Source organism: Chinchilla lanigera, unplaced genomic scaffold, assembly GCF_000276665.1.
Source record: "Chinchilla lanigera isolate Chin_1 unplaced genomic scaffold, ChiLan1.0 scaffold00050, whole genome shotgun sequence".
In the NCBI taxonomy this organism is placed as follows: Eukaryota; Metazoa; Chordata; class Mammalia; order Rodentia; family Chinchillidae; genus Chinchilla; species Chinchilla lanigera.
The window spans coordinates 513,312-536,556 of NW_004955451.1; the positions used below are offsets into that span (position 1 = coordinate 513,312).

The 23,245-nt window shown below is 43.2% G+C and overlaps 1 protein-coding gene across 6 annotated transcripts in view; it reads right to left on the reverse strand.

Annotated features, from left to right (window-relative positions):
- Nucleotides 1–2,577: 2,577 nt before the first annotated feature.
- Dusp14 (dual specificity phosphatase 14) overlaps nucleotides 2,578–23,245 on the reverse strand; it is a 21,874-nt gene continuing 1,206 nt past the window's right edge. For 2 of the 6 annotated variants that reach the window (XM_013519170.1, XM_013519171.1), the window contains exons 2-3: nucleotides 5,221–5,310; nucleotides 2,578–3,896 (exon numbers count right to left, since the gene is read on the reverse strand). In XM_013519170.1, coding sequence (XP_013374624.1) covers nucleotides 3,204–3,800 — 597 coding nt within the window. In that variant the 5' untranslated portion in view covers nucleotides 3,801–3,896; nucleotides 5,221–5,310 and the 3' untranslated portion in view covers nucleotides 2,578–3,203. The other 4 variants (XM_005393924.2, XM_013519169.1, XM_005393925.1 and 1 more) reach the window with 4 other exon arrangements.

Sequence of the window (23,245 nt, forward strand, 5' to 3'; positions counted from 1 at the left end):
TTGTAAGGGCTGTATATTATAGAAATTTGAAATGTTTGCTCTGCAGTGGGAACCACTACGAAAATTCCCCTTAACACCTTCTAGGTCACACTCCTTCCTTTGCAAACAACTAAGAGACTGGGGACCGTTTTCAAAAGACGTTCGCTATTCAGAAGAGAACATTATAGCCTGCTGCGGACCATTCCAGCAAATGTCAGAATGCAGGGCAAGATGCATTTAGCCTATGTTCCAAAAAACAAAAAACATTTAGCCTGTGTTTTTAGGTTTAGGTTGCGTAATATTTCTTTAGGAAAGTGTGCACACAGTAATACTGAAAAGACTTCTCGTATGGTCAAGCCAAGGAAACAAAGCTTAGTAAGTGAAACAGCTCCCCGTTGAAAAATGCTACTTTACAAATATTTTTTCTACCATAACAAAGTATCAGCATAACAAAATTTTTACCTAATTCCATTCTTTGTGTTGATGTGGACACAGTGTAAGTGGTTTCACAGCATTCGCATGTGACACCTCGTTATTTTGTAGCTGCGGCTGTATTAACTAGCGAGGACTGTGGGTCCACAGTGAAACTTGTTGTCTTGTGTGTGAAGTGAAATTGTCCTGTATTTCAAAAAGTGCTGTGGCTTTTTTCCTTTGTTTACATGTTAATAAACAATTGCTCTGATTGATGTGTTCACACAGAATAAAGTTTGACCTTTAAGGGGCTGGGGACTTAGTGGCGCAGTGCCTGCCTGGCAAGCATGAGGTCGTGAGTTTGACTCCCTGTACCAGAAAAAAAAAAAAAAAAGTTTGACCTTTAAAGTATTTTCAGGGCTTGTTCTGAAGTAACCACTTGTTAAAGGTCTGAAGCAGAAAATACCAGTGTAGAAGAATGTCATGCTACTAATCTTTTGGTCTTTTCTTTTGGGGTTAAGATTTCACATAGATGCAGAGCATAAGGATGAGCAAGGGCCAAAGCACCTAGGAGTTAGGCTTCCTAAGTGCTAAGAACACTCTTAGAGCCTGGTGGTGGTATTTGCCAGGATTTCTACAGGAAGTGTTCCTTCACTACCACCAGCAATATCTGTCACAAACTGTTTTCTCCCCGTAAGTACAATGATTATTTTGGGGCTCTTTTTCAGAGATTTGAGCACTAAATCTTGGCCTCTTCGTAAAGCCATGGTCTCCCTGGACTGTTACAATTTTTGATCAAGTGCTAAGAACGCTGCATTTCCTCTTGTGTGTTCCTCTTATTTCCCAAAGAAATTTTTAAATTTCCTACTTTATGTTACATATTTACAAGAGTGTGCAAAAAGTACAGAAGAAAAGGTAGAGTTAAGATGGAAACCCACTGCCCAAGGTAAATCTGGAAGAAATAATTTGGCAAAATCATATGTGGCGACACATGCCTATAATACCCGCTACTTTGGAGAGTGAGGTAGGAAGAATGCAGTGCAGCCAGGCATGGCGGTGCACTCCTGTAATCCCAGCACTCAGGAGGCCGAGGAGAAGGATTACTGAGTTTGAGGCCAGCCTGGGCTACATAGTGAGTTCAAGGGCAGCCTGAACTACATAGTAAGACCCTGTCTCAAAAAAAATAAAAAAAAAAATTAACAAAAAATGCTAGCCTGAAAAACTTAGCAAGACCCTGCCTCAAAAGAAAGAAAAATTTAAAAACAAAAAGGATTGGGAATATAGTTTAGTAGTAGAGCACTTGCCCAGCATGCACAGGCCCTAGGTCCAATCCCTAGCACAGAAAAAAAATATGGTCTAAATAAGTAACTACTGGCAATATTTAAACAGGCCATAAAGTTAGAAAAGTATTCACTGGATAAGTAAGCTACAGCCCTCCTGGCAAATAAAATAAAGCGGTACTGTCACAGTGGTTCTGACTGGGTAGTGCAGGCTTCAGGTGGCTCTCTTGTCTTAAAGGGGCAACTACTGGTCGGTACCCACTAGTTTCCTAGCAGAGTGAATAGAGAAGAGGCCATGAATTCCTGCTCCATCCCGGATGGGCTGTGCTGTCAGATTTTGCGGGGAACAGTAAACTGGGTGACATTTCAAAAGTTTAAAAAAAATCCATTGTATCACTTTTTTTTAAACAGTGTTGCTCTGTAGTTCAGGCTGGCCTTGAACTCACTGTGTAGCCCAGGCTGGCCTCAAACTCCCTGTGATCCTCATGTCTCAGCATCCTGAGAACTGGGATTACAGGCGTGGGCCACCACACCCAGCCCACCTGCTTATCTGCTTATCACATACACTGAGATTTGGTTTAGAACATTCTTGTGTGTTAACAGTCAAGTAGAGGCACACTTTTTGTTAAACTATTTGATGAAGGAGGTGGTGCATTCTACCTAACCAGGAGAACTCTGAAAACAGTACTTTTTTAAAGGCTTACACACTGTTTTGCACTGTTCCAACATGTGAATATTAATGTCTGCCCATCTGCTAGGATGCAAAACATTAAACGATTCAGCTGGGGTCTATTTTAAGTAAGGCTAATAATTGTTCCAAGAGCCACAGTTTAGTAGTTTTTGGAGAGCATCTTTCTTCCGCCAACACATGTGCACATACCTACCATGAAATTATTAGTACAAGTTCTATGTTAAGCACATATATTTATTAAAAATAATGCTAATATAATCCTGGGACACATTGATTTCAAGAGAGTCTTTGCAGTAGATTTCATTATAATTACTTATCAACTAAATAATAAAGGTTTACTTATGTTAACTTAGTCACTAAATAATAAAGGACAAAGGAAAGACTAGGGCTAATCCAGTAGAGACTGAAGCTGGTGTCGATCTCCCCTAAGCATCTGTGTGCTGAGCAGCCTTGGGCGAAGCTTGTCCCTAAAGAGTTATCAGGACTCAGCGATTTTTTTGGACTGAACTCCTTCTGTACCTGCCATGGTGCCAAAAGGCATGGGATTCAGAATAGAGCAGAACCAAACAGTTTATTAAACTGTCAAGTTGTTAAAAATGATTAAAAGCCAGTTAAAGATTTTCATAAACACTATTTCAAAATGCTAGTTTTTAAAAATGTTACTAGCAAATGTATTCCCCTTATGTCCCCTCACTATCACTTAAACTTGAATACCAAGTGTAAAAACACTTGAGGGAAAACCGAAAATCAACCATTTGAAAAGAAAGAGGAAGAGGGGAGCAGATGGTGTATAGCAGATGCTGGTACTGCTCAAGGGGCTGCTGATGCAGGCTTTGGTGGCATTAAATCCCCCAGTAAGGCATCAGGTGTCGGGACTCTTTCTCATAAACATCTGGAACTACACCATAAGGTGTCTGTACCATCTTAACTGTTGTCTTCCCAAAAAGCTGGCACTCGTAGTCTATCAGCTGCCTCCAGAAGCCCACATTGGGCCTGATGACAGGCCTCCGGGCTTTCACCCAGTTGTACGCATCCAGCAGGCACACATTGTGGAACTTCATCAGGTAAGCAATGCAGAGTGTGGCTGAGCGGCTCACCCCGGCAGCACAGTGCACCAAGGTAGCCCCATGCTTCCTGCTCACACTGTGGATCTTGTCGGCCACGGTGTCAAAGTACAGTCTAATGGGGGCATGCGGGATGTCAGCCAGAGGCACTTTAACATATTCAAATTGGGGCCAGTTGAAATTAGGGATCTCAATGGTAGCATTAACGATGCAGGTGATGCCACGAGACTGGAGGAGGTGCCGGTTGGAGGCCACACTGCCTCTGCCTAGGAAGAGAGAGGAGGTGATCTGAGCAATGCCTCCTATGTCTCCCTCGGAAATCATCCGAGGAGCCATGAGAGTCCGTGGTAGTGTACTGTGACCTCTGGAGCTCATGAAGATGCCAGCAATCACACTTGCATCGTCGGGGACAAAACCAGAGAGTTATGTTGTCCTCCACCAAAGAATCCGCAGTTACTGTCAGTCTTCTTCCTGCAAAACACAGGTTAACTGTTAGTACTTTAAATGCTATTGACTTACCACATCTTCTGCGATGTTTCTGGAATGGGAAGGAAAAGGGTTAGAAAGTCATTTTCTTTAATTAGCGTATATTTTCTCACGGGTACAGCCAATCATTTTCTATTGACTGTTAGGAAAAGTAACCTAACTGCCAGGTGTGGTGGCACATGCCTATAATCCCAGCACTAGGGAGGCTGAGGCAGGAGGATTGCTATGACTTCTAGGCCAGCCTGGGCTACATAGTCAGTTCAAGGCCAGGCTGACCTACATTGCATAGAAAAAAAAAAAAATAAAAGGAAAAGTATCCTAAGACACCCATATGTAAAATCAGTGTAAAACTCAGCTCTCATAACTGTTTTTTAGAAACTCTTAAGTGGAAACTGTCATCCTATTTTTAGAAAAGTTAATGACAGAAACATGTTCAGCTGGCTCCTGTAGGACAGTCCTGTAGGGACTCTTACTGAAGGTGGAGGGGAGGCATTCCTTGGTGACTAAGAAGAAACCAGAAATTTTACCCTTCCCTGTAACGCATTCTCATCTACTCACATAGCCACAGTGACTGTATTTTCATAAACCTAATTCTAGACCGAGATCTTAGAGTACAAATGATCTCACCTTAGGCAATATGGTTAATGAACTGCCTTTATGGACTAACACTGAATTGGATCAGTTGCCAAAAAGCCAGGTCATCTTAGCGCATTGTTTAAAAGCAGCTGTTTTCTATCATATTTGTGATGTGTGAACACTTTCAAAGGCCAATTACATTTGAGAAATGTGCTGTGTGATTTCCATGGAAATAATCTCAGGTACTTTGAAGGTCATGGTCTTAAAAGTTCATTACTGTAAGTTAAAGGGGCTTTTACCTGCCCTGACCCTGGGTCTGCCAATTCTAAAGCTCCCAAATGAATCCCACTGGCTTCAGAGGTATGTTGGAATTAAAACTAACTTACTTCAATATTTGAAGTCCGTATTTTCTCAGTAGTTCAGTTTTTACTATAAAATATCTATTTGAGTAGCCACAGAAAAGGAAAACTGGTTTGCAGAGATTTTAGATGTAGCAGTTTCTCTCACTGCAAATTCACAATGCTGTACAGCAGTGATGGTGAACCTAGGACACATGTGACAGCGGGCTGTTTGTATCACTGAAAGCGCTAAAAGGTTCATCACTGCTTTATCGTCTATACCCACTGGGAAACTGTTACGCACACCTGGGTACCACAGGGAAGCCTGAAATGATTTTAGACAGGAACAGCCCCACGTATTATATGTAGAGGCAGTGCTACAGCTAGCTACTCACTTGCCGAGGTGCAAGTGAACGCTGAAGCCCTTGTCTGGATCCAGAAAGTCCTAGGTAAGCAATACCGGTTACAGTGGATGCAAATCAGATCTGCAGGAAGACAAGGAGGCAAAGACATGGCCAGTTAGTTTACTACTAAATACAGTGTGGGATAGATTTAGGAAGTAGACCTGCTACATATTTCTGATGTTCATTAAAAGAATGCATCAGTAAGAAATACCAACCTAAGTCTCAGATTTTTGTTAATGACAATAACTCACACTGCACAAACTAGACAAATTTTTGAAAGGTAATTCAGAGACCACAGCACATCAGTGAAATGTAAGGCACTGCAGAAGGATCACAGGACCTGTAAGGGATGCAAAACAGCCAGAGTTTTTTCCTGGTACCCTCAGTAAACTCAGAAGTGCAAGAAACTGGGCAGACCCTCAGTGAGTAGAGGTGCCAACCAAGAAGCAGTGAAAGACAAGCAGGCCTGTGACTACGACACTCAGCGGAGGGCAGGTCCAGCAAAGTTCCGGGTGCTGTGGGCGTGGCCAGGGGCAATGTCTTTGGATATGGCAATGCAGCTACCTTGTGGACAGCAGGGCTGAGGCCAGCAACAGTGCTGGTGTTCAGAAGGACAATCTGAAATTCTGATCCTCTTATTTTACTCATTTACTAATATGAATACATGTGAACCTCAGAAATGTCTTCTCTACCTGGCCCCTGCCTTTCCCAGGTAAGCATCACACTTACAATTTTTCTGCCGCTTTGTTGAGATGTAAATGATGTAAAAACTGATAATCTGACTTAGTATATAACTTGCCAAGTTTTAACATAAATATTTTTTCCAAGATACGATGGCCTCAAAATAAACATGTCTCCCTCTCCCCTGAATGAACCTCACGTGCATTTATAATCCATCCCTTTCTTGCTTTCTGCCCCATTTCCAAGCAACTATTAATCTGTTTCTTGTCATTATAGTTTACATTTTCTTTGTTTTTTTTAACTAAGAATCAAGCCCAGGGTCTCACTTATACTATCCATATTTTCTACCACTGATATAACACAGCCCTTTTAAAAAACTTTTAGCTGGGCGTTGTGGCCCACGCCTATAATCCCAGCACTTGGGAGGCTGAGGCAGGAGGATCATTGCGAGTTCGAGACCAGCCTGGGCTACAAAGTGAGCTCAAGGCCAGCCTGAACTGCAGAGTGAGATCCTGTCTCAAAAAGATGAAAAATTAAAAATTAAAAAATTTTAAAGTAGGATCTCACTAAGTCACCCAGGTTGGCCTCAAACTTGCAATGCTCCTGCTTCAAACCCCAAGCAGTGAGATTACAGGCGTACACCAATATGCCCAGCTAATCTGCATTTTCTGGATTTTATGTAAATGGAATTCTACAATATTTTTTTTTTGTCTGCTTTCATTCGGTGTAATTTGCCATTCATCACAGCCTTGGATATATTAGTAGCTCCTTCCTTTTTAATGCTGGATAATATTCCATTGCGTGACTATATACAATTTACTCATCCATCCATTGATGGACATTGGACTATTTCTAGCTTAAGGCTATTATAAATAAATGCACATGCCTTTGTGTAGATTTTCCTTTTCTTGATTAAACAACTAAGACTGAAGGTTATATCATGTGATCTGCGTAATATTTAACACACTAAAAGTTTAGAGATGGATGTGATTGCATGGTCTTATAATCCCAGCTACTTGGGAGGCTGAGGCATGAGGATCAAAAGTTCCAGACAAGCCTGGGCAACATAGCAAGACCTTGAAAAAAGAATGAATAGAATAAAAAAGAATAAATAATGCTTGTAATTCCAGCACTCAGTAGGCTGAAGCAGGGACAAACCTGGGCTGCACAGTGAAACCCAGTCTAACCCTCAATAATATAGTTCAAAAGGGGCAGACAGTGTAGTTCAGTGGTATGACTCATGCCTTTGCACGTTCAAGGCCTTGGTTTTGATCTCCAGTGCTGCCCCCCAACCCCAAATTTTTTTTCCTAAATAAGTCTATCATTATAATGCAGTGGTTCTCACACTATGAGAATAAAGTGGAGGGTCAGTTAGAGTGCAGGTTACTGGGCCCCAGGTGCTGACTGAGCAGCCCTGGAGTGGGGTTCCAGAGTGCACCTTGGTGATACTGTTGCACCTGCTCAAGGACTCGTTCTGAGAAGCACCACAGATCTGGGTGCTGGAGGCACCGCCTAGGTTCAGGACTGAGGCTTCAGTGTGGTGGCCCTGACAGCTGCCAAGTCCCAGCACCGCCTCACCCAAGGTTACGACGCTCTTGGGGTCCCAAACTGAAGACAAGGTCACACCACAGGGTGCAGAGTGCAGTGAGCTCTCGCGGTGAGGAGGTACAAGGAGGAAGCCACATGGAAATCTATGCTGGATATAACGCACGAACAGGGCAGACGCTCTGAGGTGGACAAATCATTTCCTGCAGCACAGGACAATCTCCTGCGATTTCCAAGTCTTTCCCTGGCAGAATCCTATAAAAAGCAAAGTCACTGTGGAAATAAACATGAAATTAGGCCTTCAAACTGCTGGGGACTCTATCCTCAATATGGAAAATCTGAAAGATGCTAATCAAATTTCCAAGTAGGTTATCTAATTAGGAGGGACTCAGCCTGTGTGCTCCCAAATAATCCTGCTGTGTGGGAAGCCACCTGCCCTCCTGACCTGGGTGCCCAGGCTCACCGGCCTTTTCAGCGGAGGTCTTCACCAGGGGCTACAGCCATGTATCGGAGGGCTGGAGGCCCAACTGCGTCTCTTACCTCTCACTCGCTCAACAGGGACAGGGTGCTTGTGCTACAGGGAAAACAGACTGTGAGTCCTCAGGGCAGAATCCAAGAGAGACAGACATGATGCTCCATCCCTGCTGCTGCTAGTCAGCCTCCTGCCAACAGACCTGCTTCAAATGCCAAAGCTGGTCCCAAGTTACAGAAAAACAACTTCTGCCAGAGAGCGCTCACCGAGTGGGTATTACTGATGCTCCTCTTGACAAACCCCTGCCTCTTTACAGAGTAGAAATACAAGTTTACAAAGGGTGACATGGTTGTGACTTGGAGACGTAAAAAAAAAAACAGGAAAAGATCCATGGTGTCTGGGCTTCCTGCTCTAGACTACATGGCCCACATCTCTGCAGGACTGGGAGGGGCAGCTGCGTCCTTGTCACCTGCCCCACAAGGCAACTGGCACGTGCAGCACAGGAGAAGAGCCAGTGCACCTGCCTAAGAAGAACAGGTTTATATGCTACCTACAGGAAAGATGACTGCTCTAGTTTCACCCAGTGCCCCGGGGCAACTACGCCACGGCCTGTACACCCTCCAGCCCACAGAAAGCCCTCCTCATGGTACAGAGGCCTTGGCAAAGAGCAGTCCCCAGTGGGCACAAGAAGCTCTAGTTTGGTCCAGTTCTAAGATTAGCAGAACAGTATCATAAAGAATTCAGAAGAAACCCATGGGTATTACATCACAGGTGCATGGAAATCAACTTAGTAAATGTGTACCCAGAGAGAGAAAGGAGCTCTATTAGAAGCAGCCGGCCCATATTTGAAGGATCAAAGATTGCATGACGCCCGGAGTGAATACAACAGTCCCCGCAGCACACTGGTCTTTGGACAGGCCTGCCCGGAGGACACCGAAGAACACCCATGCTGTTGTGCACGGTGTGCAACTCGGCCTTCCCACGCTGCTCAGCAGTGGCACGCACTTCTTGGAGGGAAACACGTTTACCCAAGGGAGACTATTAGAGAAGGGGAAAGGGGGCTGGGGAGGGGAATGCGGAAGGTGAAAGTGGTATGAAAACACCACAATGAATCCCACTATTCTGTATAAAGAAGAGGAAGATGTTTTCCACCATGGGAGTGGGAGTGGGATAAAACACAGAAAAGAAAGCTGTCCTAAATCAATCCAGGTGGCTAAAAGGTTTTTGTTGTTTTTTCCCCCCACATCAGACAGGTAATGTGCCCATGTAACAAGGTTTAGAGGGAGGTACATATCACGCAATGGTGTGAAAACCCAATCGTCACACAAACCAAAAAAGAATCTGTCTGGTTTTTTTTAAAACTAGCCACAGGAAATGTCAGGAATGATGCTGGTCTCTGAATAATAAGCGCCAAGCACCGAATCCTAAACAAAGTATGGAATTAGTGCCTGTCCAGTGGGCCTGTACCCTCAATAATGGACAAGCTAACAACAACGGCTTGCTCCCTGCCCTGGAGAGCTCCTAGCTCGCAGCTACCAGCCCTGAGGTTAGCACTGGAAGGCAAGCCCGCAGCAGTGAGACCCACCTGAAAAATCACTACCTGGGGTCACGGCATATTCATATTCACCCCCCACAAACACACACTCAAATCAGCAGTTAAAGAAATGACACTATCCACTGCTTTTTCTTCTCTTGTTGAACAAGCAGAAAATGGTCACCATAGTGCTACAGATGACTGTAAATGATCGAACTAAAATATTCTTAGCTTTTATGAATTTCAGAGGAACGGGGTATATGTATACTAGACGTCTACACTTACTTTTTTATATTCAAAAAGCTTATAGAATCACATTTTCTCCTTCCACTAAATGTCTATCTAGTTCTTTTTTAAAAATACTGTGGGGATCAAGGATATAGCTCAGTGGCATAAGCACCTGCCTAACACAACGTCCTGAGTTTGACTTCTGGTACCAAAAAAAAAAAAAAAGAGTACATCTTAAAAAATAAAAATACCTTAATGTCCTTCTTTTCTAAATAGAAGAATTTTAGTCTAAACTGTCATAAATACATAGTACTTTTCTTGCTCACTTTCATTATTAAATCAGAAATGTATTCCACTTGAGGGAAAGTTAAAATGATCACTCATACAAAATAACAACGTGGGACTCTTTCATTAAAGAAAATTAATTTCAGCCATCCCAGTACAGTACATGAACATTAAGAATCCAATTCAATTAACACAAGTCAAAATAAACCTCGCCTCCTTAAAAATGAGAATTCAATTAAATACCAAGTGGAATTCATGTTCAAGTAAAAAGAAGAAAAAGGTTTAGTTTTTTTTTTCATTTTCTTTTCTTTTTGGGTACCGGGAATCAAACTCAGGACCTTGCACTTGCCAGGCAGAAGAAAAAGATACTGACAAATTATTCTGTCACCAAGAAAACTTAGGAATTTGGCTAAAACCCCTCAACACGTTATATTTGGAGGTGAAGCAATTTTGTCTTTCCCTCCATATTAATTACCTAACATACCAATGTTCTGGGATGAGGATAAATACATACAACACACATACAACTAAAGTCTCAGAATCACCAGATGTTCCCCCAGTGTAACACGTACCTACAAGCAACAGCCTGTGTTGTGACAAAGCTGACCATCTCAACGACCTCACATGGACACAGCATTTACTAAGCCTGACAAAGGCCAATCACTTTAACATTCCGCTCAGCCGTGGATGGAGAATATGCCACAGCCCAAAGGAGGAAACGGGTTACCCACTTGAGAGCAGGAAAAAGCACGCCAGCATAGTGACATAATCGCAAAGATTTTAAGAAGTTTAGTTCCACTGGGCAGGGTGGCACCAGCCTATAATCCCAGCTATGTGGGAGACTGAGACAGGAAAATCATGAATTTGAGGCCAATCTCGGCTACATAGTGAGTCTGGGGGCAACCCAGACTATATAGCGAGAACATGTGTCAAAAAAAAAAAATGAACAAATGAATAAATGAATGAATAAAAGAAAAGAGAAAGAAAAATTTAGTTCAGTATAAGAAATCCATACACTAGGCATGGTGGTGCACTCCTGTAATCCCAGCACTTGGGAGACTGAGGCAGGAGGATTGCCATTAGGTTGAGGTTACCCTGGCCTACACAGTGAGTTTAAAACCAGCCTGAATTACAGAGAAAGACCCTGTCTCAAGACGAAAAAAAAAAAGAGAAATTACAGATATTCCATGTTGGAACAGAATGAGTAGAATAGGGAGAAGATACTACGCCTAACTGTAAAAGATGGAATTATGTTCATTTGGTACAGTGGGCTAATCTGTTCACATCTGGAACTGAATTTTTAATTTTGGTCCTCAGCAGGTGTGGTGGTGCATGCCTGCAAACCCCAGCCCTCTGGGAGGCTGAGGCAGGAGGATCACAAGTTTGAGCCCAGCGTGGGCAACTTAGTGAGACCCTGTCTCAGAATAAAAGAGATAGATAGATAGGCAGGCAGACAGACAGACAGACAGACATAGCTGGATGGCAGACAAACAGGGCTGGGCATGTAGCTCAGTGTGAAGGCCCCGGGTTTAATCCCCAGAAATCAATCAATCAATCAATCTGGTCCTTACTCAATTCTGTGCTTAAATTTCTTATCACACATTCACACAACAGTTTACTGAGTTCACGCCAAGCTCTAGACTATGCTTAGTGTTGTTGCTGACTGTTGCCAGAGATGGCCAAAACACCTCCCTCTCACATGCAATTCTTCTAATGCAATCTCGATACTCCTCCCATCCAAAATGGGACTGATGTCCGCTCCCCCTTCAAACTGGAAAAACCTCTGTAGCTACCTCAACCTTCAGTACAAAGGATGTTGTTATGGTTTGTGTCTAGATGTCCCCCCAAAGCTTCGTGCAGTCGCAGGGCAGGCTTCTGGAGTTTTTGATTGACTTATGGTCCAACGCTGGGACTATGGGTGTGAGTGCTACACCCACCCTGGGGCAGGCAGCCTACATGCAATATAAGGGAGGGAAAGAGGCTTGTTCTTCCTGCATTTCCTCCCTTTTTTGCTCTTGTTGCTCATGAGGCTGTGAGGGGACACTGTCTTAGTTACTTTTCTCTGGTTGCTGAGACAAAATACCCAACATCAAAAATCAAGGAAGGAAAGGTTTACTCAGCTCTTACAGTTTGTGGAGGTTTCAGTCCATACTTGGCTGGCTCTGGGGCAAATGTTCATGGCCACAGAACACAGCAAAGCAACAACAGCAAAAGGGAGGAATGGCGAATGGCGGCAGGCAGCCTCTTTCCCTGCCTTACAAATAAACAGGCTACCCCCACCCAGGGGCGTGTAGCTCTCACATAATCTCCATGCCCTCCTCTTCCACAGGCCCAGGATGTATATAAAGTAAGCACCCTGGCTCCTTGCTGAGTCACTTAGCCAAACCTCTGGATTCCCCAAGTTGACACAACGTACCAGTCATAACAGACATCTAGATACAAACCTTAACGGATATTCTCAGGTAAGATTATAAACATCACATGCTTCTACTTTATTCTTTTGGGATTCTTCCTTGGAATTCAGCTGCCATGCTATGAAGAAGCCCAAACTAGCCCAACAGAGTTACCACCTGCATAGGCCATATGTGCATTCCAGCCAACAGCCCAGCTGAGGTTCCAGCTGAAAGCCACGACCAACCACTAGATATATGAGTAAAGACTCTTCAATCTGATTTTGGCTCCCAGCCACCAAGTCACTCCCAGACTCTGAGTCTCCCAACTCAGGATCTAGACACTGTAAAGCGGAGACAAATTGTACCCACTATATGAGGTCCAAATTCCTGACCTACAGGAATGTGTGAGCCTAATATAAATAGTCATTTTACACCAGAGTTTTGAAATTTTGTTATGCAGCAATTGTAACTAGAGCAAGGATAGCAAGGTAGAACAACAATGCTAGAATCTTATCACCTTAAGGAGATGATGCATGACACACACATAAAAACTGAGTGACAATAAGAGACAGACTAACATTAAGTGAATCAAATGATTAGCACAAATAGCAAGTGCTGTAGCAAAGCAAAGAGAAAGCACAGAATCAAAGCAAAGTGAAAATCAGTCAAGGCTTCTGGAAAACTTAACTCTTCCTTGGGAAGGTATATTATTAGTCCATTTTCTGTTGCTGTTATAAAACACCTGGGGCTTGGTACTGCATGAAGAGGTACTGGAGATGTAGCTCAGTGATAGTGTGTCTCAGCGCCCATGAGGCCCCGAGTTCAATCCCAGCAACCCTCCCCTCACAGAAAGTTTATTTGGCTCACACATTTGGAGGCTGAGAGTTCAAGATTGGGCAACTCCATCACTTCAGCCTGTGGTGAGGGTCCTCCTGGCTACATCATAACATGGTGGACGGCATCAGAGTAGGAATGCACATGAAAGGGAGCAGTCGTGGTGGGACAGGAAGCCAGAGACTAGAATAGAGCCAGTCTTGCTGCTGTGTGACAAGCTGCTCTCATGAGATCTCACTCCAAGACCAACATTAATCCCTAATTCCTTCTGACAGCGATGGCCCCAGTGACCTAATTACTTTGCACTAGGCCCCAGCTCTTAAAAGGTTTCACACCTCAAATGCCACCCAAGGGCCAGGCCTCCAGCACGTGCACGTTTGGAGGCCCCATTCCAACCACAGCCAAAGCAAAGCAGGAGGTGTTTCAGAGACTGTACCATCACGCCTTTTTCTCCAACCCATTAAAACATACTGCCCCGCTTCTGACCCTGTAGAGTCTTCTCATTTTCAGATTCAAGCTGGAGAATTAAGGCCCCTTTTTATTGCCCCTCATGACTCAGAGTGTGACCCAAGGCCCAGCAGCACTGACATCCCCGGAGCTTAACAGAAATGCAGACTTTCAGGCACTATCCCAAGACCCACAGAATCAGAGAAGGCAACCAGCGTACTCACTAATGCATGGCAAGTACCACTCGTTACTCTGCTTTGTTCTGCTGCAATGAACTTGAAGCAGACCTGAGCACCTGCCCTGGTGAAGCAACACGAATGGGCTTAGCCCTTCCTCATGGATCAGCATCATTCTGCTGTCTTTGATCCGAGAGGAAAAATCAGAGGTAAATGAGGGATAAGAAACCTTTCCAGACTCTACATAGGAAACTGGTCCGGGCTGGGGATTTAGCTCAGCGGCAAAAGCGCCTCCCTGGCAAGCGCAAGGTCGTGAGTTCAGTTCCCGGTACCGGAGAAAAAACAAAAAACAAAACAAAACAATACATAGGAAACTGGTAACCCCTCTGTGACAAGGACCCTCCTTCCACAAGCCATTTTTATTTTGGACTCACTATGTAGCTCAGGCTGGCCTCGAACTCACGGTGGTCCTCCTGCCTCAGTCTCTGGAGTGCTGGGATGCACTACCACACCCAGCCACAAGCCATCTGTTTGTTGTTGATTAGCCATATAACCTGACCACAACAGACCAATCTAACGACTACCAAAACATGTATTTCACTCCTGGAACAACATAGGAACTGCAAAGAGAAAGTAAGAAAGAACCATAAGGTCAATCTGTTTATGCTTCATCTATAACTTAGATATTAATCTCAATATCCTAAACTGCTAATGCTATGGGATGGTCCTTGGGTTTGAAAATTTGATAAAATGAACCAAGAAAGAGCTTTCAAAGGACAGTTACATTTATGCTTGCTTTGGGATAAAAGGAAACCAGTTTGGGCAATAGCCTATATAAATAATACTTTAAAATCTTATAGGAGTAAGTGGTAAAAATTAAATGTGAATCACAGATTCTTGGTTAAGCCATAAACCTGGATTTATGTAAGTCAAAACCTTTAAAGGCAAAGTACTTAAAAGTCAGCACTAAAACCTCAAAATTGCTTAAGTCACTACTGTCCTCTGAGAAGCAGCACCAGGCAATGCAAGTGTTGTCATAAGTGCTCAGGACCCTAAATGTTCATTATTATTACTTTAAGGAAGACCAGAAAAAGAATCCTTTTTTTTTTTGTCTATTTGAGACAGGGTCTTGCTATACAATTTAGGCTAGCCTTCAACTGAAAACGATCCTCCTGCCTCAGCCTCCCAAGTGCTGAGATTACAGATGTGCACCAAGAATCTCTAAATTAAGTACACAGGAGAAGACCCCAGCAGTTAATAATCATCCTGGGATCTCCTTACCTTCTGATGTTTCGTTGGCCACACCAGAATCCTTAACAGCCCCACAGTGAGCTCCATCCATTCCCACAAGGACTTCTTTACTTCACCTGGCCCAATTCCATGTGTGCACGCATGCACAGAAGAGAAATTGATTTTGCACCAAATTAACATCAATGCTATAGTATTGATAATGTAATTTCATGTCTGTCTTTATAAATCAAAGGCATCAGACCCACTAAAGGTTCTGAGCAGATTGAGATGAGCACTCAAGTCTGTGGCAGCTGGGCAGCCTCCCTTGCTGAGAGGCGGCAGGCCCAGCATCCGGAGGCAGCACACCCAGGTGTCTTGGAACTGCCCTGTAGCTAAGGGAGAGAGCACGTTTTTCAGTTCAACAGGAGTCAAAAGGCTGAGGATCCTGATTATTCCCATGGCCTTATCGCCTGAAAAAATACGATCTTAAAAAACAAGACAATGTACATAGTTAACTTTAGAAGACATCACTAAACAGGATAGCATTCCTACATTACTATCCACACTCTGTAAGAGAATGCAGTGACCTCTGAACCTCCCTCTGTTCCTGTTCGAATCACAGATCAACTAACAGTGGCTGCATGGCCATGATTTGCTTTTGCATGCTCATGCTTTAGAGTATCATTTAGACATGTCTAAATGATGGAATGGGTGGGAAAGAAATCAAAAGAAGAATAGCACAGTACTTGATGGCACATTAAAAAAAAAATCACATGAAGTTCAAATGTCAGCACTATATTAACTGTGGCTGGTCACTTTCTCACAATAGCAGCAAAGTTAACCAGGTGCAACAGAAACTGCATGGCACACAAGCCTTAAATATTCGTAGGCCCAGGCTGGATGGTGCATGCCTGTAATCTCAGCACTCAGGAGGCTGAGACAGGACAATTGCCAAGAGTTCAAGGCCAGCCCGGACTACACAGCAAGACTCCGTCTCAAAAAAACAAAACATACACATTTATATCTATCTTCCCCTTTACAGAAGACGGTTGCCAACCCCCGGCTGAAATACAGAAGGTATAAAGCCATTATGGTATGTTGAACAAGTTTTTTTATTGTGTGGCCCAGACTCCTACATCAGGATCACCTATGCTGCTTCACACAGTGTACTCTTAGACTCTAACAAAACCCTGACTAATAAGAATTTCTGGGGATAAAAGCTTGAGAATTTATATTTTTAGCAAGAACTTCTCTAAAAGGAATCTAAAAATAATATGCTATTGTGAAAAACATAAATACTAATCTTTTCGTCCTTCCAGGGCTTCTACACCTAGCTATATCCTCAAAAGCTCAAACTTGGGATCTTCCTGCCTCCAGCCTCCCAGAGTACTGGATGACAGGCACGTGCCACCTGACTACTGCTTACTGCAACTTTTAGGAAGATAAATGGAGGAAGAAACTCCATAAACCAGGTGTGGTGGTGCACACCTGTAATGCCAGCACTCTGGGAGGCAAGGCAGGAGGACCTCAAGCTCCAGTTCTAGCCTAGGCTACTTACAGACACACCAAGACCCTGTCTAACAAACAAAAAATAGCTGGGGACATAACTCAGTGTGAAGGTCCTAATCCCCAATATCATAGGGGAAAAAAAAGGAAAAGAAACATATTTTCTAAAGATTATTTTCAAATAATAGTTACAACAGTTATTTGGCTTTAAGATCCAATCCAATACAATGGAAATGGCATCTCATTCCCATTTTGGATCATCTTAGGCTGAAAACTGATAACAAGTAAGTGAAACTCTATAAAACACTATTTCTCCAACTTTGAGAAACAGGAAACATGGTGTGAAATGATACACAACCGCATTACCTCTTAGAGTTCTGTTCCCAGTGCAAAATGAAGGCTAGTTGAAACTTCTATGTCTTTTTAATATTCATCAAAGATGCATTCTTTGGTTGGCCATAGTGGCTCACTCCTGTAATCCCAGCACTTGGAGGCTGAAGCAGGAGAATCATGAGTTTGAGGCTGGCTTACACTAAAAAAGAGAGACCCTACTTAAAAAAAAAAAAAATCCTTTGGCTGGGCCTGCTGGCATTCACCTATAATCCCAGGTACTTGGGAGGCTGAAGCAGAAAGATCCAAATTCCAGGCCAGTATGGGCAACTTAGTGAGTTGATACTCTGTCTCCAAATAAAATTAAAAAGGGCTGAGGACTTAACTCAGTGGGTAGAGTGCTTGCCTTGCCCTGGGTTCACCCCCAGCAACATGCAAAACGAAGAGATAGAGAAATAGATGGATATTTAAATACAGTATTAAGTGGGTTGAAAGGAAACCCATCAAATTCACGGGAGTGCTTTCTCAGTGAGGGAAAAAAGTGACCTTAGAAAACATAAACTCTAATTTTTTTTTTCAGTATTGGGAATTGAACCCGGAACCTCACACATGCCAGGAAAGTGCTCTACCACTGAGCTACAGACCTAGCCCTTTAATCTTTTTTTAAATAAGAGGGCTAAAGTAATTATGAACAACAATTTTGAGCAATAAGGAAAGGTATTGGGTGATTTTCTCTTTGTAATTTTCTTTATTATTTCAAGTTTTAAAAGTAAAAATTATTTTTAATAGAAGAGAATTAACTAGTACAAATGGCTATCAGTCCAAGTCCCCTCTAGTCCCTAGCCTGTGCCTGGCAGGACTCTTTATATGAGAGCTGAAATAAGTCAGTTGGTGAGAAACTGGCAAAGGTACCAGCACATGGGAACATAAGCAAAATTCTGAGTTAAAAATCCTGACCTTAAGTTTTCATGTAACTTGTATGCCAACAGCATTCTGATTTTTTATTTTTCCTTTTGATGGTGTTGAGGATCGAACCCAGGGCCTTCTGCATGCAAGGCAAGAGCTCTACCACTGAGCCACATCCCCAGCCTTCTGGTTTTAATTTCACCTGTGCATCCTCAAAACTTCCACCAGGTTCACCTTAGGGTCTCCCTTCCAGGTGAAGTTTGGGGCTTCTCATGTTCTCTCTGCCATACACTGTGTGGAATGCTTTTGTTAGAGTTTTTCACATGCATCCACACACTTGAAGATCAAAGGAGTTAAAAAAAAAAAAAAAAAAAAGAAAGAAAAAAACCCAGGTCATTAATGCTGAAACTGCTTGGGACAAAGGTAGAAGTCAGCCTAGCAGTTGCTTATGAATATCAAAAAAGTCCTTCTGTCCACTGAGACTGCTCTCTGTCAGGGTAAGAACAAGAACTGGGCCGGGCATGGTGGCACACATCTATAATCTCAGCACTCAGGGAGGCTGAGGTAGGAGGATTGTTGTGAATTCGAGACCAGCCTGGGCTACAAAGTGAGCTCAAGGCCAGCCTGAACTGCATATAGAGGTGAGCTCGGTAGAACCTATGTGACAGGGCACTGGCCGTGACTTCAGTGCTCCTGGAAGCACTCCAACATGACACCCCTCCACCCTGTAACTTAGATTAAAAGGGTACAGCAATACTTTTTAATTCTAACCTGATGGCTATCTTTTCTTGAAAACTTCTAATTTATGCACATGTGGTTTTATAAATTATGATTTAAAAAGTAAAATTATGGTAAGAATCTGAAAAAATATGTACTGAGCAAGAAAAAGGTTTTCTGACTTATGCAAATAAAGACAGAAAACAGAATAATCTAGCCATTTCCCAAGTCACCTTGTAGAAGAAATTAAAAGAAACTACAAATCCCATCTGCTGTAGGCCAATATTCTTCCACCATCCTTCCAACTAAGAAAAGGTATGTCTCCCAGGGTATTTATAAACCTACAGAATTATGTAACACTCTGCTGTAAGGGTAGAAATGGATTGTTAGCATATAGTACTAAGCACATAATAGTAACTAACAAACACCTGAATTTAGTAACTGTCCTGAGATGACCTACTTGTTTCTCCTTGTCTTCTCTCTCACACACACCTCTACCCAGATTCAGCTAGCAACACAAATAGAGGCCATCAAAGTTAACTCGACAACTCAACTGTGTATTCAGAAAGGGATTCTTTAGTTGGGACCACAGCTCAGGGGCAGAGAGCTTGCCTAGTATCCACAGACCCTGAGTTCATTCCCCAGCAACACACACACAAAAGCAAGAGAAAATGAAAAGCAGGAATTCTCTGTATTGAACACAGCTCTAAATTACTTCTAAATTCAATGGAAGATGTGGAGAAAAATAACAGAGTAAAGATTGTAGAAGTGTCATCTGTTTCTACAGCATAGAAGCTGTGCTTTCTTTGGAAGTGCCACTGAGCGGGAGTCTGCATCTGCGTTCTGCTCTCTTTGGGACCATGTGCACACAGGTGAGTGTGAGGCCCACACTCAGCAAACTTCATCAAGGACTGGTCTGAGTTCCCACAGGTATCACACACTGCCCTTCACCTACCGGGCTGGGCACAAGGCAAGCAAGCACTTACCACAGTAGGATTCACTCAGGACCTTTTACTCAGGACCTTAAAAAGTCTTCTAGGCACTAGATATTTTTTATTTTTAGGACTTTATTTTGCTTATTCAAATTTTCTATAACTATTCATCTACTTTTTCAAAATAAATGGAAAGGTTCCATTGGGCATGTCAGCCAAATACAGTGGAAAAACCACTTCTGGTACTTGGGTGGTATGTTAGTCTGAACCATGTAACAAAATATAAATAAATATAAATATACTGGTACATGATAGGACAGAGATAGATGGCGCCTACATGACACTTACTTATTCATTTAAGAAATATCCAAGCATATTGTGGTTTAACTGCAGAAATAGTAAATTATGAATTCAAGGCTGACACCACTGAAGGAATGTAAATTGGCGGCCACTTTGGGAAGAAAAGCATCAACTAGTAAGGCTGAAGATATGCACACCCAACTAAGGATTGTTCATAATTGCCCCAGACTAGGAACAACCCAGATGTCCATTAACAATAGATGGGTAATTTGTGGTATGTTCATACAAAAATGAACCAACTCTAGTTCCAAGCAACAACATGGATGAGTCTTTATAATCAGTATGCTGCTGGAATTTAAGCAATTACACACACACACACAAACACACACACACAAACACGTACACAGAGTATTGTGAATATACATGATGCTGATGGAAAGAAAGATGACCCCCAACAATACCTACTTGATTTTATTGCATAGAGGTAAAAAACAAGCAAAAATAACTATGTTGTTTAGAGATTAATACTTACAGGGTAAAAACTATAGAAGCAGTAAATTATTTCCACAAAAGTCAGGGTAGTTACTGGCTAGGTGACCTACTGTCCTTGGGAAAGGGTAGAAGAGGACACTTCTAGACATGTAAAATGACTTATATTTTTTTAAATAATTCATCAAGTTATCCATTTGTTTGATACCTTCTTTTTCATGTTATAATGCACATTTTTAAAAAAAGGTTAAATAAATACTACCTTGATTTCCAAGAATTCAGAATCATTGTAACAATTGCGGCCAGTCTAGGGAAGAATACAGTATTTCCTCTTTGAATGTCACTAGTATTAACCTGCCAGCTTCATAACGTCAGGGACCTTATTTGCCTTCTTACCCTACTATTTAACCAGTACCTCCAGCATGATAAAAAGCCCTCAATAAATGTTCACCATATAAGTCCAAAACTGCTGGCATAAATTTTGTGTAAGTCACCCACTTCCCGAAATTAGCGATTTAAACTGTGCCTCCATTAACACTTTCCTTTCTTTGCCTTCACCCCTGTACAGCTTTCATAAATAATAAAGCTGCTACCTTAAATGTTAGCTCTGTAAGTTTATACCCGCTGTTGTTGCTCTAGCAACTCTGCCTGCCTTTCACTTCCTTTTCTGCCTCTTTATAAGCAAAGAAACGATGAACACACTTGTCCTACATTATATATATATATATATTTTTTTTTTTTTTGAATGGAAAAGTTTTCATTTGCCCCTGAGAGTAAAGCCTAAGATCAAAATTGATTCAATTACTTTGAGATTGTTTACGAAGGGGTCATTTGCCTGTTGCCCTGAGAAATAACACCATGGCACCAGAGTTAATAAAACTTTATAACCAGTTGTACTGAAAAAACACGCTACCTGTTTTGGACAAAAATCAAATCTCTATAAACAGGAACAGTCACAATTAAAATAATTCATTTCAGTTAAAAAAAAAATCACCGTGCAAACAGACATGAAAACGCTGAGACAAGTCTAGAAGGACACACACTAACGAAAGATATACAAGCAGTTACTTTTGGAGAGATGTTCAAAAGAGCCTTTAACCCTTATTTGAAATTTTTAAATTTTTTTACACAGAAAATGATTAAATTATTCCTTGCAATATTAGGAAAACTCATCCTTTAATCCACTCTGCCTTAAAACAAAATCCCAGCTCCAAAGCGATATGCCAAACAGTTCCCTCCCTGAAGCCTATTTTTCCAAATGCTAGTTTTTATGCTAACGTCTTAAAGGATTTACATACCTGGTCAATTTTTTGTATGAATACATACTTATGTCATTCCATTAAAGAGTATCACAGAATTCATACCTGCAGTCAAACAATATGAAAAGTCTCGGATAAGAACTCAGCATGCACACGTTCAGCACTGACGTTAGGAAGACTCCGAATGAAGGAAACTGTCTCCTGTTTTATGGGGAAAGCCAAAAATACCAAGCAGCTATCTCTCCTCCCCCAAGCGTCAGAAGGTGAGTCAGAGCTGGAGGCAGGAATGGGGCCCATGTGTCAAGCCGCCTGTGCAGGGCTCCTTCCTCCCTCCTCCGGGGAGTTCTCAATCCTCACCGGTCGGGTGGCAATCCTCAGTGTCTCTCTCTGTCGGTCGAACGAGAGGCGGTTGGGTATTCACTGGGGGCGCCTCATTCCCGGCATTTCTTAAGGGACCCGGAACCCGGAGGGCCTTTCTGAGGCCACAACCATAACCACACTGCAGCTCCAGACAATGGATCTTCCTCCAGAGCATGCAACTTTGCAAAGAACACGGCACCTCTGTTTGTTTGTTTGGTTTTTTTTTTGCTTTTTGTTTTCCCGGTATCGGGAATGGAACTCACGACCTCGCGCTTGCCAGGCAGGCACTGTGCCGCTGAGCTAAATCCCCAGCCCCTGTTCTTCTCGTTTTTAAGGAGTAGAAAACTAGCAGAGAAGTTGTGACTTGCTCAGTGTCACTTAACTTTGCGACAGAGCCGAGTGGCGGGCATGAAGCTGCTGACCGCTGGCCCCGGCCTCTGACTTAATTGATCTGTACAAGCACAGGGAGGACATTCAGCATTCATTATACTGTGCTTCCAAGGGGCTGGTTAAGGGTAGGAAGTCCAAGAAACTGCTTAAAACTCTAGATCCATATTCCTTTAAGCTCGGGCAATCTCCAGCTCACTCGCCTCCGCTTTGTATCTGTAAAACGGGAGGGTAATGCTCTCCACTTATAAACTATAATGAACAGCTAACGAGTTAACACACGCCAAATGCCTTAAGGTCCCGCTGGGCGGAAAGTACAAGGTGGTTTTCTGCCGTTTTTTTTTTTTTTTTTAAATCCCTACACTACCCTCCCCCCCAAAAAAAAATCCCTACACTGTCAAAGTGCATGTGTAAAGCATTTCTTCCTTTGCCTCCGGGATGCCCAGTTACCATAACACTGGCTGGTACCATTGGCAACGTCTACCTAAATAGTTACACAATCCACTTAAGGCAACTCCCCCCCCCCCAACCGCATCACCACACACACACACAACTTCGCTCTGAGCAAAAGTACTTGGAAAAATAGACCTAGCTTAGCCCTGTGCACACCATCTACCATCGCAGAGAAATACTCCAGTTGAATACTTGGCACCGCTCAAAGTACGGTTGTTTCCATCAATGCACCAGAAACCTTTGCGAGACGCAAAGAGCCGCGCGGGGGCTCTGCGCGGGTGGATGCGGACCGCGGGGCGAGCAGCGGCCCCCGGCCTCGGCGGGCGGGGAGCGGCGGGGTCGCGAGGAGCGAGAGGGATGGCGAGGACGCTGCGACCCGGGTCGAGGGAGCGACAGGGTGCGCACCTAAGGGGCTGGTTTCTCCGACCCCGCCGCCCGAGGACGCAGGACCGCCCAGGAGCAGCTGGGATCGCCGACGCGAAGTTTCCCCAGACGAGGGTCGCGCGGGTCCCGGCTTCCCGGGCCCGCCCGCGCAGCAGCCCAGTGGGCGCG